We start from the raw sequence: 20,233 nt of genomic DNA, 5'->3' as shown, positions 1-20,233 counted from the left end.
TGCAATTAAGTATCACACGTTGGAAAGGCGACTTTAAGTACAGATTTTGAATAGGTCATGAGCAAAAGAAGGCATAAAGGTCTGGATGGTGTTGTCCTGCTCCTGTTCCTAGTGTTCTCCTGTTTCTTGTCCAGCAGGATGTCGTGGGAATAACGTGAGTGTGGTAAATTATTGGTGTATAAAATAGTCCTGAGTCAGATTAGGGTACTGGCTGATATTGGTAATGTTTTTTGCTGTGAAGCTGAGAGTTGTAGGCATACCTTGTGTTCTTAGCACTTGGATACATGAGATTGCGGTTGTAGTAACTGACTATTCAACTGAAAATACTTTTTGACCGCTCTGTGGTAGTTCACGTGCAGCCATGCGGTACATTGGCTTCCATTGCATTTTGTTTATATTTGAAAATGACAGGAAATAAATAATGAAAACAGCAGTCACTAATTTTAAAAGCATAAAATTTCACAGCTGAATAGGAAGATGATTGCTTCTGAGGAAATAAAAGAACCATTGAGCTTTAACATGAAGAAAACTCCTGAGAGATTAGAATAGAGAAATAGATTCTGAAACTTTTGAGCAATTGCAATGTTACACCCTTTGCACTACTGTTCTTGAATGAATTTTCAAGATGTTTTGATGGCAACTGTTCTTGACTATTTTACTCTTTCGTTGGCAGATTGAGCAGATGCGAAATGAGCTTTTCCAGGAAAGAGCTACAAGACAAGATCTGGAGTGTGACAAGATCTCATTAGAGAGACAGGTACTTTATAGAAATTAGATCAGACCTCTTGTGGTGCAGAGTTAAGGTTCAATAGTACAACTACAAACTAGTAAACACACCAACACATATAGTAATGCACAGTAGGTTTCAACAATAATTACTAAAATTTCAAATTTTGTTTTTAAGTAAATAACTAGCAAAGACACTAAGATGGATATGATTGGGCAAACATTTTGTTAAATTCCTTGGCGTCATTAGCTGTGCATTTTTTTTACTTCCCCTTGTTGGTTTAATGTACCACCAGCATCTGAGTTCAGTGCTGGTCCCACCTTGGGACAGCGGTCGGGAATGACAAACCTTACTGACTCCTTACCCCTCCCATCCTGTGCCCCTCTTGGTTTGAAGTCACTATTTCGTGTTCTGATTGTTGCAGATCAGAAGCAGACGGGTATTGAAGCTGTCTTGCCAGTGTTTGCCAGTCTGTCCTGCTCAGTGTCGCATGTTGCTGAGCTTTTAGCCGTTGAGAAGCAGATGTTACACAACCGTTCAATCAGTGAAATTGAAATATATTTTTGTAATATTGATAATCCAGAGATAGTGACAACATTGAGGGAATAACTGAAGACGGTGCAATAAATGTGATTTATAAGCTAATCATGTAAATTGGATATTGATCAAGGTTGGGGTTTTGGATGGACAGGCATAAATTTGTAGGCGGGGGCGACACTAACCATTTTTGAGTGGAGGAACTAACCTCCCAGGGATTGTTCCCCAATGTTCACATTGTGGAAGGAAGGAATAGCAGAGGCATTTTAGATCTCTGAACGTGTTTTAATGCCTTGGAATTGCATTTGCATTCGCTTTCTGTGGGAAACTGGTTTAATCCAAGCAAAAGGCAACTGTTTGCACTGTGTTTAAAGCTGCCTACTCTTTCAGATTGTCACACTAATGCACTTCTTCCTGCGTACTGATGTTTTACTGAATTAAAGATTCTCTATAAATGATATTTGTTGAGCAGTTTCCTAAAATGTAGCTCACTCCACTCCTTGCAGTGTGCTGCCTTTCTGTCTGTGAGGAGCTTTGCCATGAAATTATTTATAAAGAAAGCACATCAGTCCTTGTTTTTATCGTACAAATACTGATGGACTTGACAAAATCCTTGACTTCGATTATGACCCTAGGATCAACGGTCGCTGTGCTAAGTACCTGATGCTGTTGTCCATCTCTGCAGAACTTGCGTTACACTGGTGCTGTGCATCAGTTCGCCTTCTACCACATGTTGTACTGCCTGTTAATGTGGTGTTCTGATAATACCCACAAGGATAGAATATCCTAACCTGGTACTGCCCAAGGTTTTATTTGCCAATCAAAGGAAAGGAAGTGTTACCAATTTCTGGTAATTATTGGACAAATGCTTCCCAATTTCTTACCAAAAAACTTGTAGCCACGCTCACTGGTAAATAGCTTCCATGGAACATCCAAGTTTGTTCAAATGTGGGGGTTTAACTTTACAGCAATTCAGCTGTTCCTAATTAGTGTTACTGTCTGATTTAAAAAGAGAGAGGAAACTCAAAAAGACAAGTGAAATTCAACAAAACATGACCTGGTATATTTAATTTTCATTCAGTAAATGAAATTGAAGTGCTTAACATTAAAGTATAGATCTTTGAAAAGCAAGTTGCAGGTTAATAATTATGAGGTGTGTGAGAACAATGTATTCAGTTTCAGAAATAAGTGTTTAAAATATTTAATCGCAGCACAAGGATCTAAAGAGCAGAATCGCGTACCTGGAAGGTTCTCAGAAACAGAATAAGGAAGGAATTGTTACTCAGCTAGAAGCAAGAATCCAGGAACTGGAAGAACGTCTTGAAGATGAGGAGAGGTAAGAGGTGATTTTCCTTAAAAACAGGATTGGTCCAACCTCACAGTGAACCTTGCAAAGAAACGTGTTACCAAAGTAAAAGGATATGTGTTTATAGAGTTGACCTTAGGATTATTTAACATAATTAGGTTAAGAAATTGGTAAACCAGTATATATTATACCAACACATTTGCAGCATAAATTTTATGAGCAATAAAAAATGGGGAATATATAATGACATTAACTGACTGAATATTAACAGTATGAACATTTAACAATATCAACCATATGGACGTTTGACCGATTGTCTCTCTCTACAGAGGCTCTCCAATCTGCCGAGTAATTCCTACATTCTCTTTTATTTGGATTTCCAGCAGCCGCTGTGTTCTCTTTCTCACAGTTCCAGCATTTCTTCTTCCCCTCCATCCTGCCTCCATTCAGCCAGGATCAATAAGCATTCATTTCCCACTCTTAGCTGGCACCGAATGCAATTGTGTCACCTTGGCAAGCTGGTCTTCACCCCTGCTGTCCCCTCTCTTCCCCCTCGCTGCACCCTAAACACAATTTTTCCTCACCTTCCCAGTTCTGATGAAGCGCCATCGAGCTGAAACATTAATCTCTCGGCACAGATTAACCCGACCCACCCGCAAACCTCAGCTCCTGCTGTTTTTCTTTCAGGTTTCCGGCATGTGCTTTTGGTGACTTCCAATAGCAATACAACAGGGTGAAATACACTATTTAATTCTGAAATCTCACCTGTCTCTCCTGCATGGTGAACTTCGGAAACAAAGAGTATTGTTGCAGTGAGATAAACTAACAATTGGGAGGTGATTTTATAGAAATGTTTGAAATAATGTGAATTTCTCTGTGGATTTTGTGTTAATCTTGTAGAGAAACATCAGCGACAGGAAGTTTGTGTCAGATTGTGCTGCTCCTGGATCACAGTCACCGCCCATAGCAGCCCCGTGCCCGCACTCAGTTGTCGCAGCACTGTTGCTCCCAATGCCCTACTGGGGTTGTCACTGCAGCCCTTCCATCAGCCACAGCAGGCATTGGGAAACAGTTGGGAAGGGTCGAATAATTTTATGAAGTTATTGAAATAAAATTAAGAATTTAAAACCACAGATCTATATTAACAATCTGGATGAGAAGTAAGTTTGTGGAATACACTGAATTGATGGTGCAGTGGTTATCCATGATTATGACAGGATCTAGCTCAACTGAAAAGGGTGGGCCAAGGAATGGCAGATGGCCAAGTGCAGAGTGATGCATTTGGGAAGGTAACCCGGGGCAGGACATGCACAGTGAGTGGCAGGGCTCTGGAGAGTGTTGTAGAACAGGGATACAGTTGTATAGTTCTCTGAAGGTGGTTTCACAGCATGGTGAAGAAGGCGTATGGTGTGCTTGTTTTCATCACTCAGGGCATCGGGTACAAGAGTTGGGATGTCATGTAACACCCGTATAAGACGTTGTGAGGCCACACTTGGAGTATTGTGTGCAGTTCTGGTCGCCAAGCCGCAGGATGGATGCCATTAAGCTGAAAGGACGCAGAGAAGATTCACGAGGATGTTACTGAGACAGGAGGGCTTGAGTTACAAGGAGGAGTTGATAGACCGGATCTGTTTTCCCTGGAGTGAAGGAGACTAAGGGGTGACCTTATGAGGTTTATGAAATCATGAGGGGCATGAGGTGGGTGGTCACAGACTTTTTCCCAGTGTAGGAGAGTCTAAAACTAGAGGGCATAGGTTTAAGGTGAGAGGGGAAAGATTTAAAGGGGACCTGAGGGACAAGTTTTTCACACAGAGGGTGGTAGGTAAATGGAATGAACTGCCATTGGAAGTGGTAGGGGTGGATATAATTACAATGTTTAATAGACATTCAGACAGGTACATGGATAGGGAAGGTTTGGAGGGATATGAGTAGGTAGGACTAACAAGTAGACATCTTGGTCAACATGGATGAGTTGGGCTGAAAGGCCTGTTTCTGTGCTGTATAACTCTATGGTTCTACCTTTAGTTGATTTAAAACATAGAAAAAGCCTTGTCTCAGCTGACCTTTAACTGCCGTTCAGTGATGCCCTGAGAACGAATGGGACACAGGAGATGCCCCACTATGGCTCGTGGATAGCTGAGGCTCCAGATATGAAGTGCATCCAGGCCCTTGGCTCCGTGACTCGCGTGGTGAGTCCGTGGGCTGAGGTGGGGTCAGGTGCACGAGTCAGGATCGCGTTGCCGCGTGCACTGTAGCTAACCGGTGGTTCCAACCATCCCAGCAGCTCACCACCAGCAAGTTCCAGTCCATTAGTCCAGTCCCTGTGCAGAGTACAGCTCTCTTAAAATGAAAGGCCCCAGGTGGAACCAAACTTAACATTTTGCTGCAGCAATAAATTCTTGTGGCCTATTTCAGATTATGAAGTAGGGGTTAACTTTGTACTCAGTCTAAAGCTCCCAAGAATCAAACTGACTTTCACCCAGTCAGATTTCAACAAGGAGCCAAGTGAGTGCACAGTGTCTATTCCATGGCACTGCCCGGACTCCTGGTTCCTACAATATCCCACCGTGCCCACCTGTTTAGCTTACACTTTCTCTAACTCTGCCATCTTTGTTCTATCTGTGCCATGTTGTTACAGGACAGCCAAGATCATCACGATAGATAGATAGATATCTTTATTAGTCACATGTACATTGAAACACTCAGTGAAATACATCTTTTGAGTAGAGTGTTCTGAGGGCAGCCCGCAAGTGTCGCCACGCTTCCAGCGCTAACATAGCATGCTCACACCTTCCTAACCTATACATCTTTGGAATGTGGGAGGAAACTGGAGCACCCGGAGGAGACCCACACAGCCATGGGGAGTACGTACAAACTCCTTACAGACAGTGGCCAGAATTGAACCCGGGTCGCTGGTGTTGTAATAGCGTTATGCTAACCACTATACTACCGAGCCTGCCTCTACACTACCATACCTGACACAACGGGCTTGAGGGTGAGAAGTCCTGCTCTGTGATTCTTGTTATTTTCTACTTATCCTGTCCTGATCAATTTATAGAACATAGAACATAGAACAATTACAGCACTATGCAGGCCTTTTGGCCCACAAAGCTGTGCCGAACATGTCCCTACCCTATTTCGTATGCATTTAAGTAGGGTTTCTTCCTTGAAAATCTGCTGTAAAAGTAGTTTTTCCAATCAGTGAAAAGCTGAATCAACACAAGCATGGTGTAGATGCAAATAGGTCTGCATTAAGGAAGGAGATTTGGCAAAATAGGAAGTGCTTGCTCCCAATGCATAAACCGATGCCAAGCTGATGAAAATATTTGACCGTGAATGTAATGGCAACACTGACAAGGAAATGAAGTAACATATAGCTAAAAGTGGCACATCTTAGAAACTGGATCAGGAGTAAAATTTAATCGCCAATTGCACGCATAAAGAAACCAATTTTTATTGATAGGTTTGTACTGATTAAATGACATTCAGTTTAATGGATGGCATTCATATCTGCAACAAATTGGATAATTCAGAAAAAATTGCAATAAATCCAGGAATAACAATATATCTGTGTCAGCAAAGTGTTCTGCTGTAGTTAAGTCCACAGGAGCAAACTTGTATAGTGAGCTGAGATTAGAGTTCTGTCATGTGGTACAGCTCCAGCTTCAGCTTGCTTTTGCAATGATTTACAGTATTTTACCATTAGTACATTGTTTTGGCTAACTAGTTATCAATCCCTGGGCTGGGTAGACTGCAGTCATTCCATTGGATAAGCAAGAGGGTCAAGATGCTCCCCAGTATTATTAAAGCTTCCCTCTCTGACTTGGCTTTAGGTCACCTGATTTAAAAGCTCTCTACACAATTCTGTCAAATTTTCACTAATAATGCTCCTAAGAAGTAACTTAGAACATGTGTTTTTTCAATGCAAGCAGTCATTGTAGATACATATTGCAAATCGATGTATAAATTGCAGCAGAACACTGTAGAAAGGTTGACACAGGCCAATGTACCACTGACCCTGGAATCTTCCTGTCATGGGTGCAATTCAAATGTATTTTTAAAACCCTTTTCAGGGAAAGATCTGCTCTGCAACTGAACAATCGTAAACTTGAAAGAAAGACCAAGGAGTTAATGCTGCAAATAGATGATGAACATCTTCATCTGACGGACCAGAAGGACCAGGTATGTGGCACGTAATGGAGGGGTGACGTTCTCTGGCATTGAGTAGGAGATGCTACAAGCAGGGAGGCCAGTGACTCTTTCATTAGCTGTCGTAACACTAAGGATCTATGCCAGGCCTAGTTTGAAACAATTAGGCTGGAATCACTGAGAAATTTGGTATTTATAATTAGCAGTATCCGATTCTGGACAGGGAATGTTTAAGCAGTGTGCCCCTACATTAAAAAGTAAAAAACTGCAGATGTTGAAATTAAAACAGAAAGTGCTGGAATTTAGGTTCTGAAAAGGTCATTGACCTGAAAAGTTCCCTGACAAGCCAAATATTTACAATATTTTGTTTTTTTTATTTCCACTTGGATTAAATGTGAAATTAAATACTAAAGATTCACAAGTTAGTGTAGTTTAAAATGCAACCAATAAAATGGACCTTTTGCACGTTTAAATAAAATGGTTTGAAGGCACTAAGTGTCGTTTAAACTAATCTCAATCACTTATTTATGAAACACTATTCAATCACTTTAGAATGTTTTCAACTGGTTTGTAAGGAACATGCTTTTTGTGATTAACCTTGCAATTTTCTAGTTGAATCTACGATTGAAAGCATTGAAAAGACAAGTGGATGAAGCAGAGGAAGAAATAGATCGCCTGGAAAATGCAAAACGAAAAGTACAGAGAGAGCTGGAGGAACAAGTAGAAGCCAATGAAGAACTCCAAAGACAAATGAATTCATTAAAGAAAGATCTCAGGTAGGTTTGTGTCTGCTTCCAAAATGCAGCTGAGATGCAGTTTGACGATAGGGGTCTAGAACTTGCTCCATGATATTTTTGGCGATAAAACAACGTTGTGGGTCACCCTAATGCTGCTCGCAAAAGTCACATAAAGAACAAGAACTTCAAGTGCGAGGTTCGCAGAACAGCGTTATCAGGATTCCTTGTGTAATTCACCGAGACTGACACCAGTTCCAGGATAGCGTTTCCTGCTGTATTTTGCAAATTCTTGTAGTTGTCAGCGCATCACTCAGCAGGTGCAATGTTTGCATTTCTTAAAGGGAAATCACACTTCCTGTTACAAAGTAGTATTGCTCTGGAATGAATGGATGGATGCTATAATGATGAGGGGCAGGGTAGAGGGAGTCAGTGAGGCCTGGACAGGTGGGTGAAGAGCAGTAAATGAAAATGAAAAACACTACAGATGCTGGAAATCTGAAATAGAAACAGAAAATGCTGGAAAACTTTCAGCAGATCAGGCAGCTTCTGTGGAGAGAGAAACGGACGTAACCAGACATAACGTTCTGGGTCCTAGACCCTTTGTCAGAACTGGGAAAGAGAGAAAACAAGCTGGTTTTAAAGATGGGGGAGGGAAGGTTAGTACAAGTGCATAGTTCTTTGAAAGTGGTGTCACAGGTAGACAGGGTGGTGAAGAAGGCATTTGGCCTGCTGGCCTTCATCAGTCAGGGTGCTGAGTATAGGAGTGGGGCGTTATGTTGTACAAGATGTTGGTGAGGCCGCATTTGGAGGATTGTGTACAGTTTTGGTCACCCTGTTATAGGAAAAATGTCATTAAGCTGGAGAGAGTGCAGAGAAGATTTACAAGGATGTTGCCAGGACTCGACGGCCTGAGTTATAGGGAGAGGTTGGACATGCTTGGACTTTAGTCCTTGAAGTGTTGGAGATTGAGGGGTACAGAGGTGTAAAAATCATGAGGAGCATAGATAGGGTGAACACACATAGTCGTTTTCCCAGGGGGTGGGAACTAAAAACTAGAAGGCATAGGTTTAAGGTGTGAGGTGAAAGATTTAAAAGGAACGTGAAGGGCAACTTCACACAGAGGGTAGTGTGTGGAACGAGCTGCCAGAGGAACTGGTTGAGGCAGGTACAATTAACAACATCCAAAGGACATTTGGACAAGTACGTGGATAGGTGGGGTTTAGAAGAATATGGACCAAATGAGGGCAAATTGGACTTGCTTGGCGGACACCATGGTCAGCATGGATGAGTTGGGCTGAAGGGCCTGTTTCCATGCTGTATTACTCTATGATTCTATAACGAAGGGAATGCCTCCAATAAGGTGAGACCAAGCCAGATGACGCAGCAGTTAGAAGCAGATTATGTTTCTTTATCACTGTTATGTTTTGCTAACTACAGAGCTATGAACATGCTCAACAGGAATGGTGCCTGTTCATTCTTTGGGTACTCTAGAGCTGCAGTCAGGAGACGGGCAGCAGGCTGCCCTGGAGGTCTCTGTAAGGACTTGACGGTTTCTGAATGTCTGCACTTTGGAGGATGCAGGCAGAGACACTGATCTCCTTGAGAACGGAGTTCCAGTGACCTCCCCCCTTATAACAGTGAGGCGTATTATGGGATTGGGCAAAGATCAGCAGCCTGGAGTGATCCTTGGGTGGGAACCTGAGTGTGATGGTAGCCCTGACCGCCATGGGCAAAGCATTCAAGACACACAAGGCTGCATTAGGATTTGTAGGAAGTCACAGATCTCAGTGAGGACAAAATGCAGCCCCTCAGACAGCATGGTTTGGGAGAAACGCTTACTGCAACTTGGTTGTTAAGTGTAAAGAGGAACTGGAGTTTTTTTTGTACTAGTGGGGTTGAAATGTTTCATGTTGCACCATTGTTGTCATTTGGTGATTTTACACTGGATGAAAAGTGCTGGGGGAATGGAAGTCCAGTCGAATAGTGGAAACGAATTTCCCACTGGGGGCTCTGACGCCCAGAGAAGTGCACAAAATCGCTCTACTTGTGAAGCTGATTTTCAACAGTAAAAGGCTATTTTTCTCAGAATTGTGTAATCTAATTTCTAACTCTTGTTCCATTGTGTGTGAATATTCCAATGGACTTCCATATCTTTGAGCTGATTGTAAAGAGGTGGGAGTTTATGTCTGACTTTTAACAGTTTCCTTTGGGGAATTCAGTCATGGCTGTTTCTAAAGTAGTGCACATTGTGGATTTTACACTCTGCTGACACAGATGTTATCAGTTAAATAACATTAATTACAACTGCTATTGAAACATTGTGAATGATGCTTTATTCTTCCTTTTTAAAAAAAAATAGGAATGGCTGTTTTACTTTTACAAGCCAATTTCAGTTCTAGTGTATACCTGAAGCCAGGATGTTATTTGTGGGAAAGGACTGGTGTTGCCTATGATAAAGATTAAGGAACAAAGTTACGTATTGGGGAGAACCTCACCACTTTATCAATGGGACTTAGCGTTAGGTACAGGGTGCTCTAAAAGTTTTAGCCTTAGGGATCAGAGGAAATAGATTCTGGTAAACCCAATGCTTCCTTTTGGGTACAAGTCCAAGTAATTGGTTTGTTGTTGTCACATGTACCAAGGTACAGTGAAAAACTTTGTTTTGCATGCCATCCATACAGATCATTTCAGCACATCAGTACATCAAAGTCATACACAGGGAAAAGCAATAACAGAATGCAGAGTATAGTGTTACAGAGAAAGTGCAGTGCAGGTAGACAATAAGGTGCAAGGGCCACGACCAGGCAGATTGTGAGGTCAAGAGTCCATCTTATTGTACTAGGGGACCGTTCAATAGTCTTATAACAGCGGGATAGAAGATGTCCTTGAGCCTGGTGGTGCATGCTTAAACTACAAGAACGGCTGTCATGTTCCAGTGTAGCTACAGCACGGACATTTACTCGACAATAAGGGAAATTGCCCTGGTGTGTTCTGCCCACACAATGCAGGGTGCTATCCTGCTCACAATCATCAACAAATTGGTGGAAGCTGCTGTGGAGAGTACTTACCGATATCCTGCTTATTCTGCCCTAGTCACCGTGGGTTCCAGCTTCAACCTTCAATATATTTCAAAGCTGATACAAGGTGACATCAAAAAACAAAGTGCTGGAGGGACTCAGTGGGTCAGGCAGCATCGGAGGAGGGAAGTGGGCAGTCAATGCATCTGGTGCAGATGAAGAGTCTCGACCTGAAACGTTGACAGTCCATTTCCCTCCACAGAGTTCCTCCAGCAGTTTGTTTTTTGCTCCAGATTCCAGCATCTGCAGTCTCTTATGTCTCCAGGATTAGACTGTGTATGGCATCAGAGAGCCTTAATAAAAGGCTGTGGGTATCAGTGAGTCACTGGCTGGAGTCATAGCAAACACCAAGGAGCAGATCGGTAGTTCACAGCATGCACAGCTTGCTGAACTTTCCAACTTGGCTCATGTCAAGGATTCAGTGTGGAGTGTCACTTTACCCTGTCAGTTTAATCTTCTCTAACTGCACCCTACTTTATCTTGGTCTCTCAGTAATTCAGTACATTTATGGTTGAGAGTAAAGGAGTTTTGAGCACTAAGGGAATGAGAAGAGATGGGGACTGAGGTGCAAGGTGGATTTAAGGCACAGAATCAGGCAGAGTCTTGTTGAATAGTGGAGCAAGCTCGAGGAGCCGTAGACCTGCTTTGATGTAACGTTCTGATGTTTTGTGTAGCCTTCCTGCTGTAGCTGTCTCTGTCTCAGGTTTCTGTCTCAGGTCTCTGTTCCTCTGCTTGTTTTATTTTTTCAGCTTGTTTTATGATATATGACCCAAGGTTGGTGGGGGTGTGGGTAGAAGAAAAGGTGTTCACCTTTTCCTTTGAAGATGACCACAGTCTTAACCTACTTGTGGAATTTTGCATCTGAAAATGCCTTTGCTGTCTAGTCAAGGTGGCTTAAGTCAAGTTCTAATCAGCAGTTAGTCAATATGACAAGATTTTCACAACTTTGTATTTCACTAATTTTTATGAAATCTCATGGGTAAAATGCATCTGTCTTTTCATGTAAATGTTCACTATTGTTCAAAATAAACTCTGCTTATTTCATTAGTGGTCACTAAAAGTTTTTATTTTAACTATTTTATTGACAGACGTAAAAATTCAGTGGCAAAGGTTTCATCCTCGATCCTAAATGATTATGAAAATGATTACAGTACAGATGAAGACAGTATCTATGACACAGACTTTAAACCATCGAGGGAAGGTAATCTGTAGGCCCACACCTAAACTGGAGCTGAATCATGAGATGAAGGGAAGAAGGAATGTAATGGGTTAATTAATATATCTTTCAAAAAATGACATAATTAACTGTACCTGATGCTACATGTTTCTAAGTTTTAGTAATGAAACCCTTAATGATACTGTATGATGTGAAAGTATCTTTGATGTATACCTTCTCTGCTGCCTCGCTGTGTAACGTGCTGGGTTTGAATATTTGGAGCCATTTGAGGAATTAACAGAAGGCCATATTTTCCTGCTCATCCATTTTGAAGACAAGTTAAAATCTTAACTTTTTTAAAATAAGCAAGAGGTTAGATTTTAATGTGTCTGCAGGTTGTAAATAACATTAAACTACAGAGATTTCCTATCTTTATAATTTAAACTGCTACAGTGCCAATAATACCTGTGGTTTCTCAGCTAGGTTTTGTGTTCTGAGACACTTCGATAAAATAATCACCTTTGATTACTTCTGCAATAAAATTAAGTGTATTGGTTGCTGGTTGCACACTAGGTACCATCAATTTCTACACTTCTACTTCTGTGTGTGTGTGTGTGTGTGTGTGTGTGGGGTCTGGGGTCATGTCTGTGTAAATGTGTGTTTGTGTGCTCATGCCTGTGTGTGTGTGTGTTTGGTCATGTCTGTGTCAATATGCCTGAGTGTGCATATGTGTGTGTATGGGTGTGTTTCACTATCTACCACTGTGGTGAAGAGCTTGGAATTAGCGGAGAATTTGCCCCCAAGGACAAGATTAAAAATGAGAGACCCTCCCCCTCCAATGGAACCATGTTGGGGACTGTGGTGCCTGAATTGCTCACTGGTCATTGGCTGGTATCTTAATGAGGGTGCATGCCTCAAATTCTATTGGTCATTTCAAATAACACCTCCACACCCCCTCCCCACAGAAAAACAGGGGTCAAATGGAAGATTGAAATGTTCAAAGTCGGAGACCTCCATCCATCTCGCTCACCTCCTGCTTTAATGGAGGTGCAGGGTGAAGGGTAGCAAACCAGTTCCATTTCAGGAGGTGAGCCGGTTGTTGAAGGTCCCGGTGGAGGCTGCATGCTTTTGACAGGGTTTCCGTTCTTTTGACGTAGTTTGTGTTTTTGGGTTGCCTGAGTCTCGGGAGACCCAGCGGGAATACGGCTGTCCCCAACTAGTGTCTTTTCAGCTGGGCTTCTGAGCTAGAGCAGGCCCAATAAACAGCCCTACAGAAAGCAGGCCCCACCCTCTCCGTCCCCCGCAGTCTCCCCGTTCCACAGCTCGTCATACAGCTGTGCCCCGCTGACATCCATTAAATCCCAGCAGATTCCACCCCTTGCCCCACAGCCACCGGCTCTATAACCCCAGCTCCTACGGACCCTCGACTGTGACCTTCTCTCTGCAGATGATTTTACCGTTCACCAGGTAGCCGCCCCTGTCAATAAAGCTGGCTTCCAAGTGGGGAACCTGAAGGTCATGAGTTAAAATTGTGTGGCATCTGGAGAAACCTGCCTGTCTGAGTGTGCTGACAGTGTCTCCTTCACCTCTCTCATCTCTGTACCCCATGTCTCCCACCACCCCCAACAAGGTGGCTCTTTTGTTTCTGTTCCAGATTTAACTCTGGTCAGGTTTCCTCTGGTTTGTGACATTGAGTTGGCTGGAGAGAGGTGAGAACGATTTTGCAGCACATTAACACCGTTCCAACACTGCTGGTGATGCTTGGAGTGTTTCCCATTCATCCTCGCACAATCCCCTCCCCCAGTTCTTTCCCTCAAGCCACAGCTACTGCTTTCCTTGAGTGCATTGGGCCGTACCCACATTGTGTGACTGACCACAGCCGTGCCTGGCATTGCAGACCAACCTTCTAAGGACCTTTCAATCAGCCTGGGAAACAGCTCTGTTGATGGATCCACAGGACCAGCAGGGAATGTGAACCTCTGGCTTCCCAATCATCCCACTGCCTCCCCTCGATCTCCTTCACCATCAGGGTCAGACTACCTGTGATAGGGATAAGGATGAAGGCCCCTTTGCTGTGAATAGGTGCCCCGGAATGTCGTCGTCTTGTGGAGGAGAAGAGAGTCAGAGAAAAAAAGGAATTCGATATCTTTGGTAAATAGTTTGACAGCATGTTCACTTCCTTCCACGTGTAATTAAAATTAACCTCATTCAAAAATCAGAAGAAATTTACATTTATTTTCAACAATAGTTTTGCTGTTGCAGGTCCCTTAAATTGTGCCTGTACTTTTTCACAGCAGGGTGCCTTCTACTGAATATTTCTTTTTATCACTATAATGTATTGACAAAATATCAAAAATGCCATTGTTTAAGTATTTTATAAAGTGTGGACTAGAGCTGACATCACTTGTGTTTCTCTTAATGATAAACCAGTTATTCAAAATAGTTCTGCCTTTCAACATTTTATTAAATATGAAAGTTACACAATACTATTTTAATACTTCCCATTTTGGTTTGGATAACAATGAAATTTTATAAATATTGTATAAAAAAGGTTTTGCTAAGCTGATTTTTATTACTCATGTAATGTATAATAGAAACTAGATTAAATGCACATTGAGAGTGACAATCAATAAAGTGCAATATATCTGCAAGCATTTAACATGATTTATTGTGTTAGGAATATATGGAGAGTTGTATTTGGATGTCTTAAACTCCAGCACTGCTAAAAGTCTTATTTTAAATCACTACATTTAATCGTTTGTCCTTTGGGCATTAGAATTGGCTGTTGTTTTTAAACTCTGAAGCTACCTCCATGCAGATAAAGCTGTAAGACACCACTTACTACAAATAAAGTTTTAAAAACATTCTTAATCATAGTTTTCATGGTACATTTCTTTTCTGCTCATTAGTATAAAACACGTTCCTTGAATGATGTTTGCTGAACACTACGTTTGCTGAGAGAGCTTCACCAGTATACCTTCTAAGAGTCATCTGTTTTAACAGATCTTGGTCAAGTATCAGCATCTTAACTGTGCAAGGGATGTCAATTGTTTCAAAGAGTTTTTGGTCTTGCACAAAAGAAATCAAAAATGTTCTAATTCTTGAATACTGTGTTTTGTGTTTCTACTGTATCACACTGAAGCCAGACTTGGTCTTTATACAATGGCTCACTAGCATTCGCCAATGTAATTTTATTGTTAGCAGATATTAACTTTTTGATAATTTACTATAGGGACAGATATGCATTCCCTCCAGTACATCTTTATTTGTGAACACATTCCAAAGCTGAAATGCTTCCTTACACTTGTATTCAGAAGAAATTTTGCAAATTTTACCCCGAAGACTTGTTCTAAATAAATTTATTGGAACTCATTTATCAAGTTGAGGCCATTTAAAAGTAATTTGAACAAAATGAATCAGTAATTCTAGCTGCCAATCGGCTTTTCGTACACCATAGAGCCAGCGCAGAAACAGGCCCTTCGGAATATTCACCAGGAATAATACATCTTCTTTATTCATCACAAGTAGTGTAAAAAAATATTGATTGATACTTAAGCAAAACTATTCAGTAATATTCCCAAACTTCCCATATCTTTATAAAGCTTTAGTGTAATTTGCATTCTAACAGCTAGATTAAGTAATTGTTGTGGGAGTTGTATTTTCCATCATTACTGTGGGATTTCTGTGGATGTTTTCCAACATGTAACATCTCATTTTGTTGCTTTTGCTCGTTTGCTTTTGCTGCCCTCTACTGAATCCACCATTAGAGGGCAGCATAGTCAAAGACGGTGCATCATCCATTGGTTTCAAGAAGGGAAAGCTTGCATCTATATGATGCCTTTCACATCCCTTTATGAATGTCCCTAAACACTCTTCAGTCAATGAAACACTTCTGAGAAACAGCGGCTGCTGCACTGCGGTAAATGCTGCAGCCAATTTGTGCACAGTGAGCTCTCACAAATAGTCATCTGCTCCTGACCAGAAAATCTATTTCACTAATGTTGGGTGAGACGCAAATACCAAGCCAGGACATCTTGCTCTTAATTGAAACACTGCCATGGAATTTTTTTATGTATACCGATCTGAAAATAGTGTTTAACATCTCCAACAGTGCAGCCTTCATTTGATACAGCATTGGAGCCTACATGTATTCTGTGCAAGTCTCTCAAGTGAGACTTGAACCCACAACAACCTGAGTGAGAGGTGATAGTGCACCCACTTGAGTCGGATTGTGTGATACCTGAATGTAAATGTAGTTGTACCATTCATTTTTATATTTGATACCCTCCACACCTGCCTCAGTCCACCCTACCTGGCCCAGTTTAGTCATTGCATCTCATCCAGGAGCTTCCCCCACACCCTTGAAATCGGCTCCAGACTCCCCCAAGATTCCACCTTTCACTTCTACCTGCTCTAATCATTCACAAGCTTCACAGGTTAACTTACAAATATCTACAGATGCCCTGAATCTGGCTGCACCAGTAAATAGTCACATGTTCTACTCAAACCCGCAACTACCTGACCTCCTCCTCCCAGCATTACTGGCCCATATACGCACTGGAATTTATTTTGCTCACGACACGTCATCGATCAGTTGAAACCTTTGATTGTCTGCAGCATTTCTGGGGCAGGGTGGGTTGGAGTTATCACTGTCCCTTGCACAAGAAGGTACTTTCTCACCTCTCTTATACAGTTACGAGGTGTTTCAAAGAGGGCCCATCTGAGGGACAGCTATTTTCAGTATCTTATCTGTAAGGTGCTTATGTCATCTGCCTTCCAAGATATCTTTATTAGTCACATGTACATCGAAACACACAGTGAAATACATCTTTTGCATAGAGTGTTCTGGGGGCAGCCTGCAAGTGTCGCCACGCTTCCGGTGCCAACACAGCATGCCCACAACTTCCTAACCTGTATGTCTTTGGAATGTGGGAGGAAACCGGAGCACCCGGAGGGAAACCCACGCAGACACAGGGAGAACGTACAAACTCCTTGCAGACAGCGGCCGGAATTGAACGCAGGTCGCTGGCGCTGTAATAGTGTCACACTAACCACTACACTACCGTGCCTTCTATTGATAGCAACTATTGATGCTGCCATTCTACTGATGGCAACGTCCAGGGAATTCACGAGAAGCACGATATTAGATTTCTCCGCAATGTGTAGGTATTGAAAAGTCTGTGCTTGTGTCTTGAAGTCACATGTGATGGGAGTCACAATGCTGAGGACAAATCACGTGGATGAGTGTGGATGGAATTAATACTGAAAGGCACAGTGAGGGTGTGAGCGTTTAAATGTCAACAAGTGAGGTGTTTAATTGTCTGTAGTTGAGTCATTGGTGCATTTTGGACTTAAGGCAAACATTTGGTTGACTAAAACCTTGAGGTGAATTGCTGTGGGGAGTAGTTGACAGGTGTTGCTTCCTGCAGGCCATGGGCTGGTTTAAGGTTCTGACAGGCCGAGGGTGGAGTCTTGGATCCAGCTCCTCTAATGAAGTTCAGGTTTGGGCTTGGATGGGGAGGGATGTTTACTTTTAAGACCACATTTCAAATACAAAGTAAATTAATGCTGAAGCCGGTGGTTTTCCGTTTGCTGCATGACCTGTGAATCTGAAAAAGGAGAACGCACATGTTCTGCTGGATAGAGGGCAGGTTCCCTGGCCAACGCCCAGCAGCAACAAAACCACATCCTCGTCCTTTATTTACATCCACAAAAGGTGTGATCTACAACTGTCGTCGGCAGAGATACTGTACTGCTGGAGCCACACAGCACAGAAACAGGCCATTCTGCCCAGCGTGTCCATGCTGAACAGCTCTTAGAGCAGGATAAAATTGTGGGCCGAAGGTCCTGTGCTGTGCTGTAGTGTTCTATGTTCTATGTACCTATCTGTACTAATCCCATTTCCCAGCACTTGGTTCACAGCCTGCTACACCTTGGAAACGCAAATGAGGTGAGAGTTCCTAAGGCAGCGTATTCTAGACTGCGATGGGCCATAATTGTATTACAATAGGACAGCTGTTGTGTGCAGTTGAGCAGAAACAGTCTGGACTGGCAGTAAGTCTCATTATCTGCATCCAGGTAAACCAGTCACCTCTGTCCCCAGCTGTGATCACACCTGCCCCTGGAGCTGCTGCTGACCAGAGGTGGCCCAAGTACCAGCCTCATATTCAGGAGTGGTCAGCTGGGAGCCCCCTCCGATGCTGAAGCTGGTGAAGTGGCCACAAGGGGAAGGTGACGGAGGGTCTGCGGATCATCGGTCTTCCCTGGAGACCCAGCACGCAGTGGTGAGCTTCACTAGTGATGGGACACCTGGTTTACTGTGATAGGACATTGTCACACCAGGTCAGCTGAAGAGGGAGCAGGAGTTAAAGGGAGTTCCTCTGTGTCTGGGAGTGGGCGTACGAATTGAGTCGAGGGAGAGCGATGTGAAGGAGAGTGGTGAGAGGGAGGAAGGGTAGTGAGGAGAGAGAGTGGAATGAGGAAGTAAGGAGAAACCCCTTCCTGGCATCCGCTTGGATACAGTCACTTCATGCACCCTGGAGGTTAATTTGATGAGGGATCTTGTGTGGTGACTGACTGGGTGCACGTGGTGACTCACTGGGTTGTAAAGGTCAACAGTGAGTGCAAAGGGTGAAGGTAGCCCAACTCACTGGTGAAGCCACAAACTGGTTCAGCTCCAGAGGCCTAGGGTGGCCATTTCGATTGAGGCAGCGTCTGTCAAAGGCTGACAGGATGCTGTCAGCATTGGATGATTTAACTCTGGGGAAGGACTGGGCAGGCCGGGGTTGTCTTGTTTGAAGGGGAAACTCAGCTGAGCTGTATAAAATTATAGGGGACCCAGCTAGAGTAAATAGGAAGAACCTTGGTGCCTTCACAGAGGAGCGATAAAGCAGTGGCATAGAAGGATTAGAGGGGCGATGAGGAAATACTTTTGCACCCGGTGGGTGGTGGAGGTCTGGAACTCTGAAAGGGTGACAGGGGGAGCAAACCTCTGTGTTTAAGAAGTGCCTGGATGTGTGGTTGGGGGGGGGGCGGGTTGGTGGTGAGCTGGGCTGGGGAAATCTTTATCAGCACCAACACTGGGGCTGAACAGTCGTTTCTGTCATGAGTTGTTGCTGATTCTCTGGTAACAGAACGCTCTGGCAGCAGTGTGGACATGGGCAGATCCAGCTCTGTCTTGAGCTGGCCACCCCTGTACAGAACTAACTCCAGCTCCACGTCAATATTCCCTGAGCCCATCAGTGTGAATAGTGATGCCTTGGAACATATCCACAGTACGAAAGAGGAGGTGTCCTGAGAGACAGGATCTAACAGAAAGGCAAGGACTGATTATCTAAGTTCCCGAGGGGATCTAGGCCAACTTGGGAAGTGGGCCAGGGAATGGGAAATGAAGTGTAACTCGGACAAGTACAAGGTGTTAAGTTAAACCAGGGCAGGACTTGCACAGTAAGTGATAGGACCCCGGGAAGTGTTGAACAGAGGGACCAAGGGGGACAGGTACATAGTTCCCTGAAAGTGGGGACACAGGTAGATAGGGTGTTGAAGGTGGTGTCTGGCACGCTTGCATTCAGTGGTCAGGTTATTGAGTGCAAGAGTTGGGATGTCATGTTACAACTGCAGAAGACATTGATGAGAACACACTTGGAATACAGTGTACAGTTCTGGTCGCCCAGCTATAGGAAGGATGTCGTTAAGCTGGAAAGGGTGCAGTAAAGATTCATAAGGATATTACAGGGACTGGAGGCCTTGAGTTATAAGGACAGACTGAACAGGTTGGGACTTCTTTCCCTGGAGCATAGGAGACTGAGGGGTGATCTCATATAAAATCATGAGGGCTGTAGATAAGGTGAATGGTCACAGTCCCCAGGGTAGGGGAGCCTAGAACTAGAGGACAAAAGTTTAAGGTGAGAGGGGAAAGATTTCAAAGGGATCTGAGGGGCAACTTTTTCGCACTGAGGGTGGTGGGTATATGGAACGAGCTGCCAGAAGAAGTGGTAGAGGCAGGTACTCTTACAACATTTAAAAGACACGTATGCAGGTACATGGATAGGAAAGGTTTAGAAGGACGTGGGCCAAACGCAGGCAAGTGGCACTAGCTCAAATAGGCAATTTGGTCGGCATAGACGGGTTGGGCTGAAGGGCCTGCTTCCGTGCTGTATAACTCTACGAAGAGTCAGAAGACAGACCTCAGCTCTGCCTTCCGCCTCTGCTTTCTGCAACATCCACCTTCGATGTTATAATTCCAAGCAAACTCATCTCCAAACTCCTTGGTCTGGGACAAAACACCTCCCTCTGCAACTGGATCCTTGACTTCCTGACCAACAGGCCACAATCAGTGAGGATAGGCAGCAACACCTCCGGCACGACTATTCTCAACACTGGTGCCCCACAAGGCTGCGTCCTCAGCCCCCTACTCTACACTCACGACTGCGTGGCCAGATTCTGCTCTAACTCCATCTACAAGTTTGCAGATGATACCACCGTAGTGGGCTGCATCTCCTTATCTCTCTAATAAGGAGATAGAGAGCTTAGTGACGTGGTGTC

At 43.4% G+C, this 20,233-nt stretch overlaps 1 protein-coding gene across 1 annotated transcript in view; it reads left to right on the top strand.

Annotated features, from left to right (window-relative positions):
* cgnl1 (cingulin-like 1) overlaps positions 1-14,560 on the top strand; it is a 137,096-nt gene extending 122,536 nt beyond the window's left edge. The window contains exons 15-19 of the mRNA XM_052040562.1: positions 674-757; positions 2,476-2,600; positions 6,644-6,752; positions 7,332-7,495; positions 11,622-14,560. Coding sequence (XP_051896522.1) covers positions 674-757; positions 2,476-2,600; positions 6,644-6,752; positions 7,332-7,495; positions 11,622-11,745 — 606 coding nt within the window. The 3' untranslated portion in view covers positions 11,746-14,560. The remainder of the gene's footprint in view (positions 1-673; positions 758-2,475; positions 2,601-6,643; positions 6,753-7,331; positions 7,496-11,621) is intronic.
* The last annotated feature ends 5,673 nt before the right edge of the window (positions 14,561-20,233 follow it).

This window comes from Pristis pectinata, chromosome 28 (assembly GCF_009764475.1).
Source record: "Pristis pectinata isolate sPriPec2 chromosome 28, sPriPec2.1.pri, whole genome shotgun sequence".
Taxonomy (NCBI): Eukaryota; Metazoa; Chordata; class Chondrichthyes; order Rhinopristiformes; family Pristidae; genus Pristis; species Pristis pectinata.
This window is presented reverse-complemented; position numbering and strand designations above follow the sequence as displayed.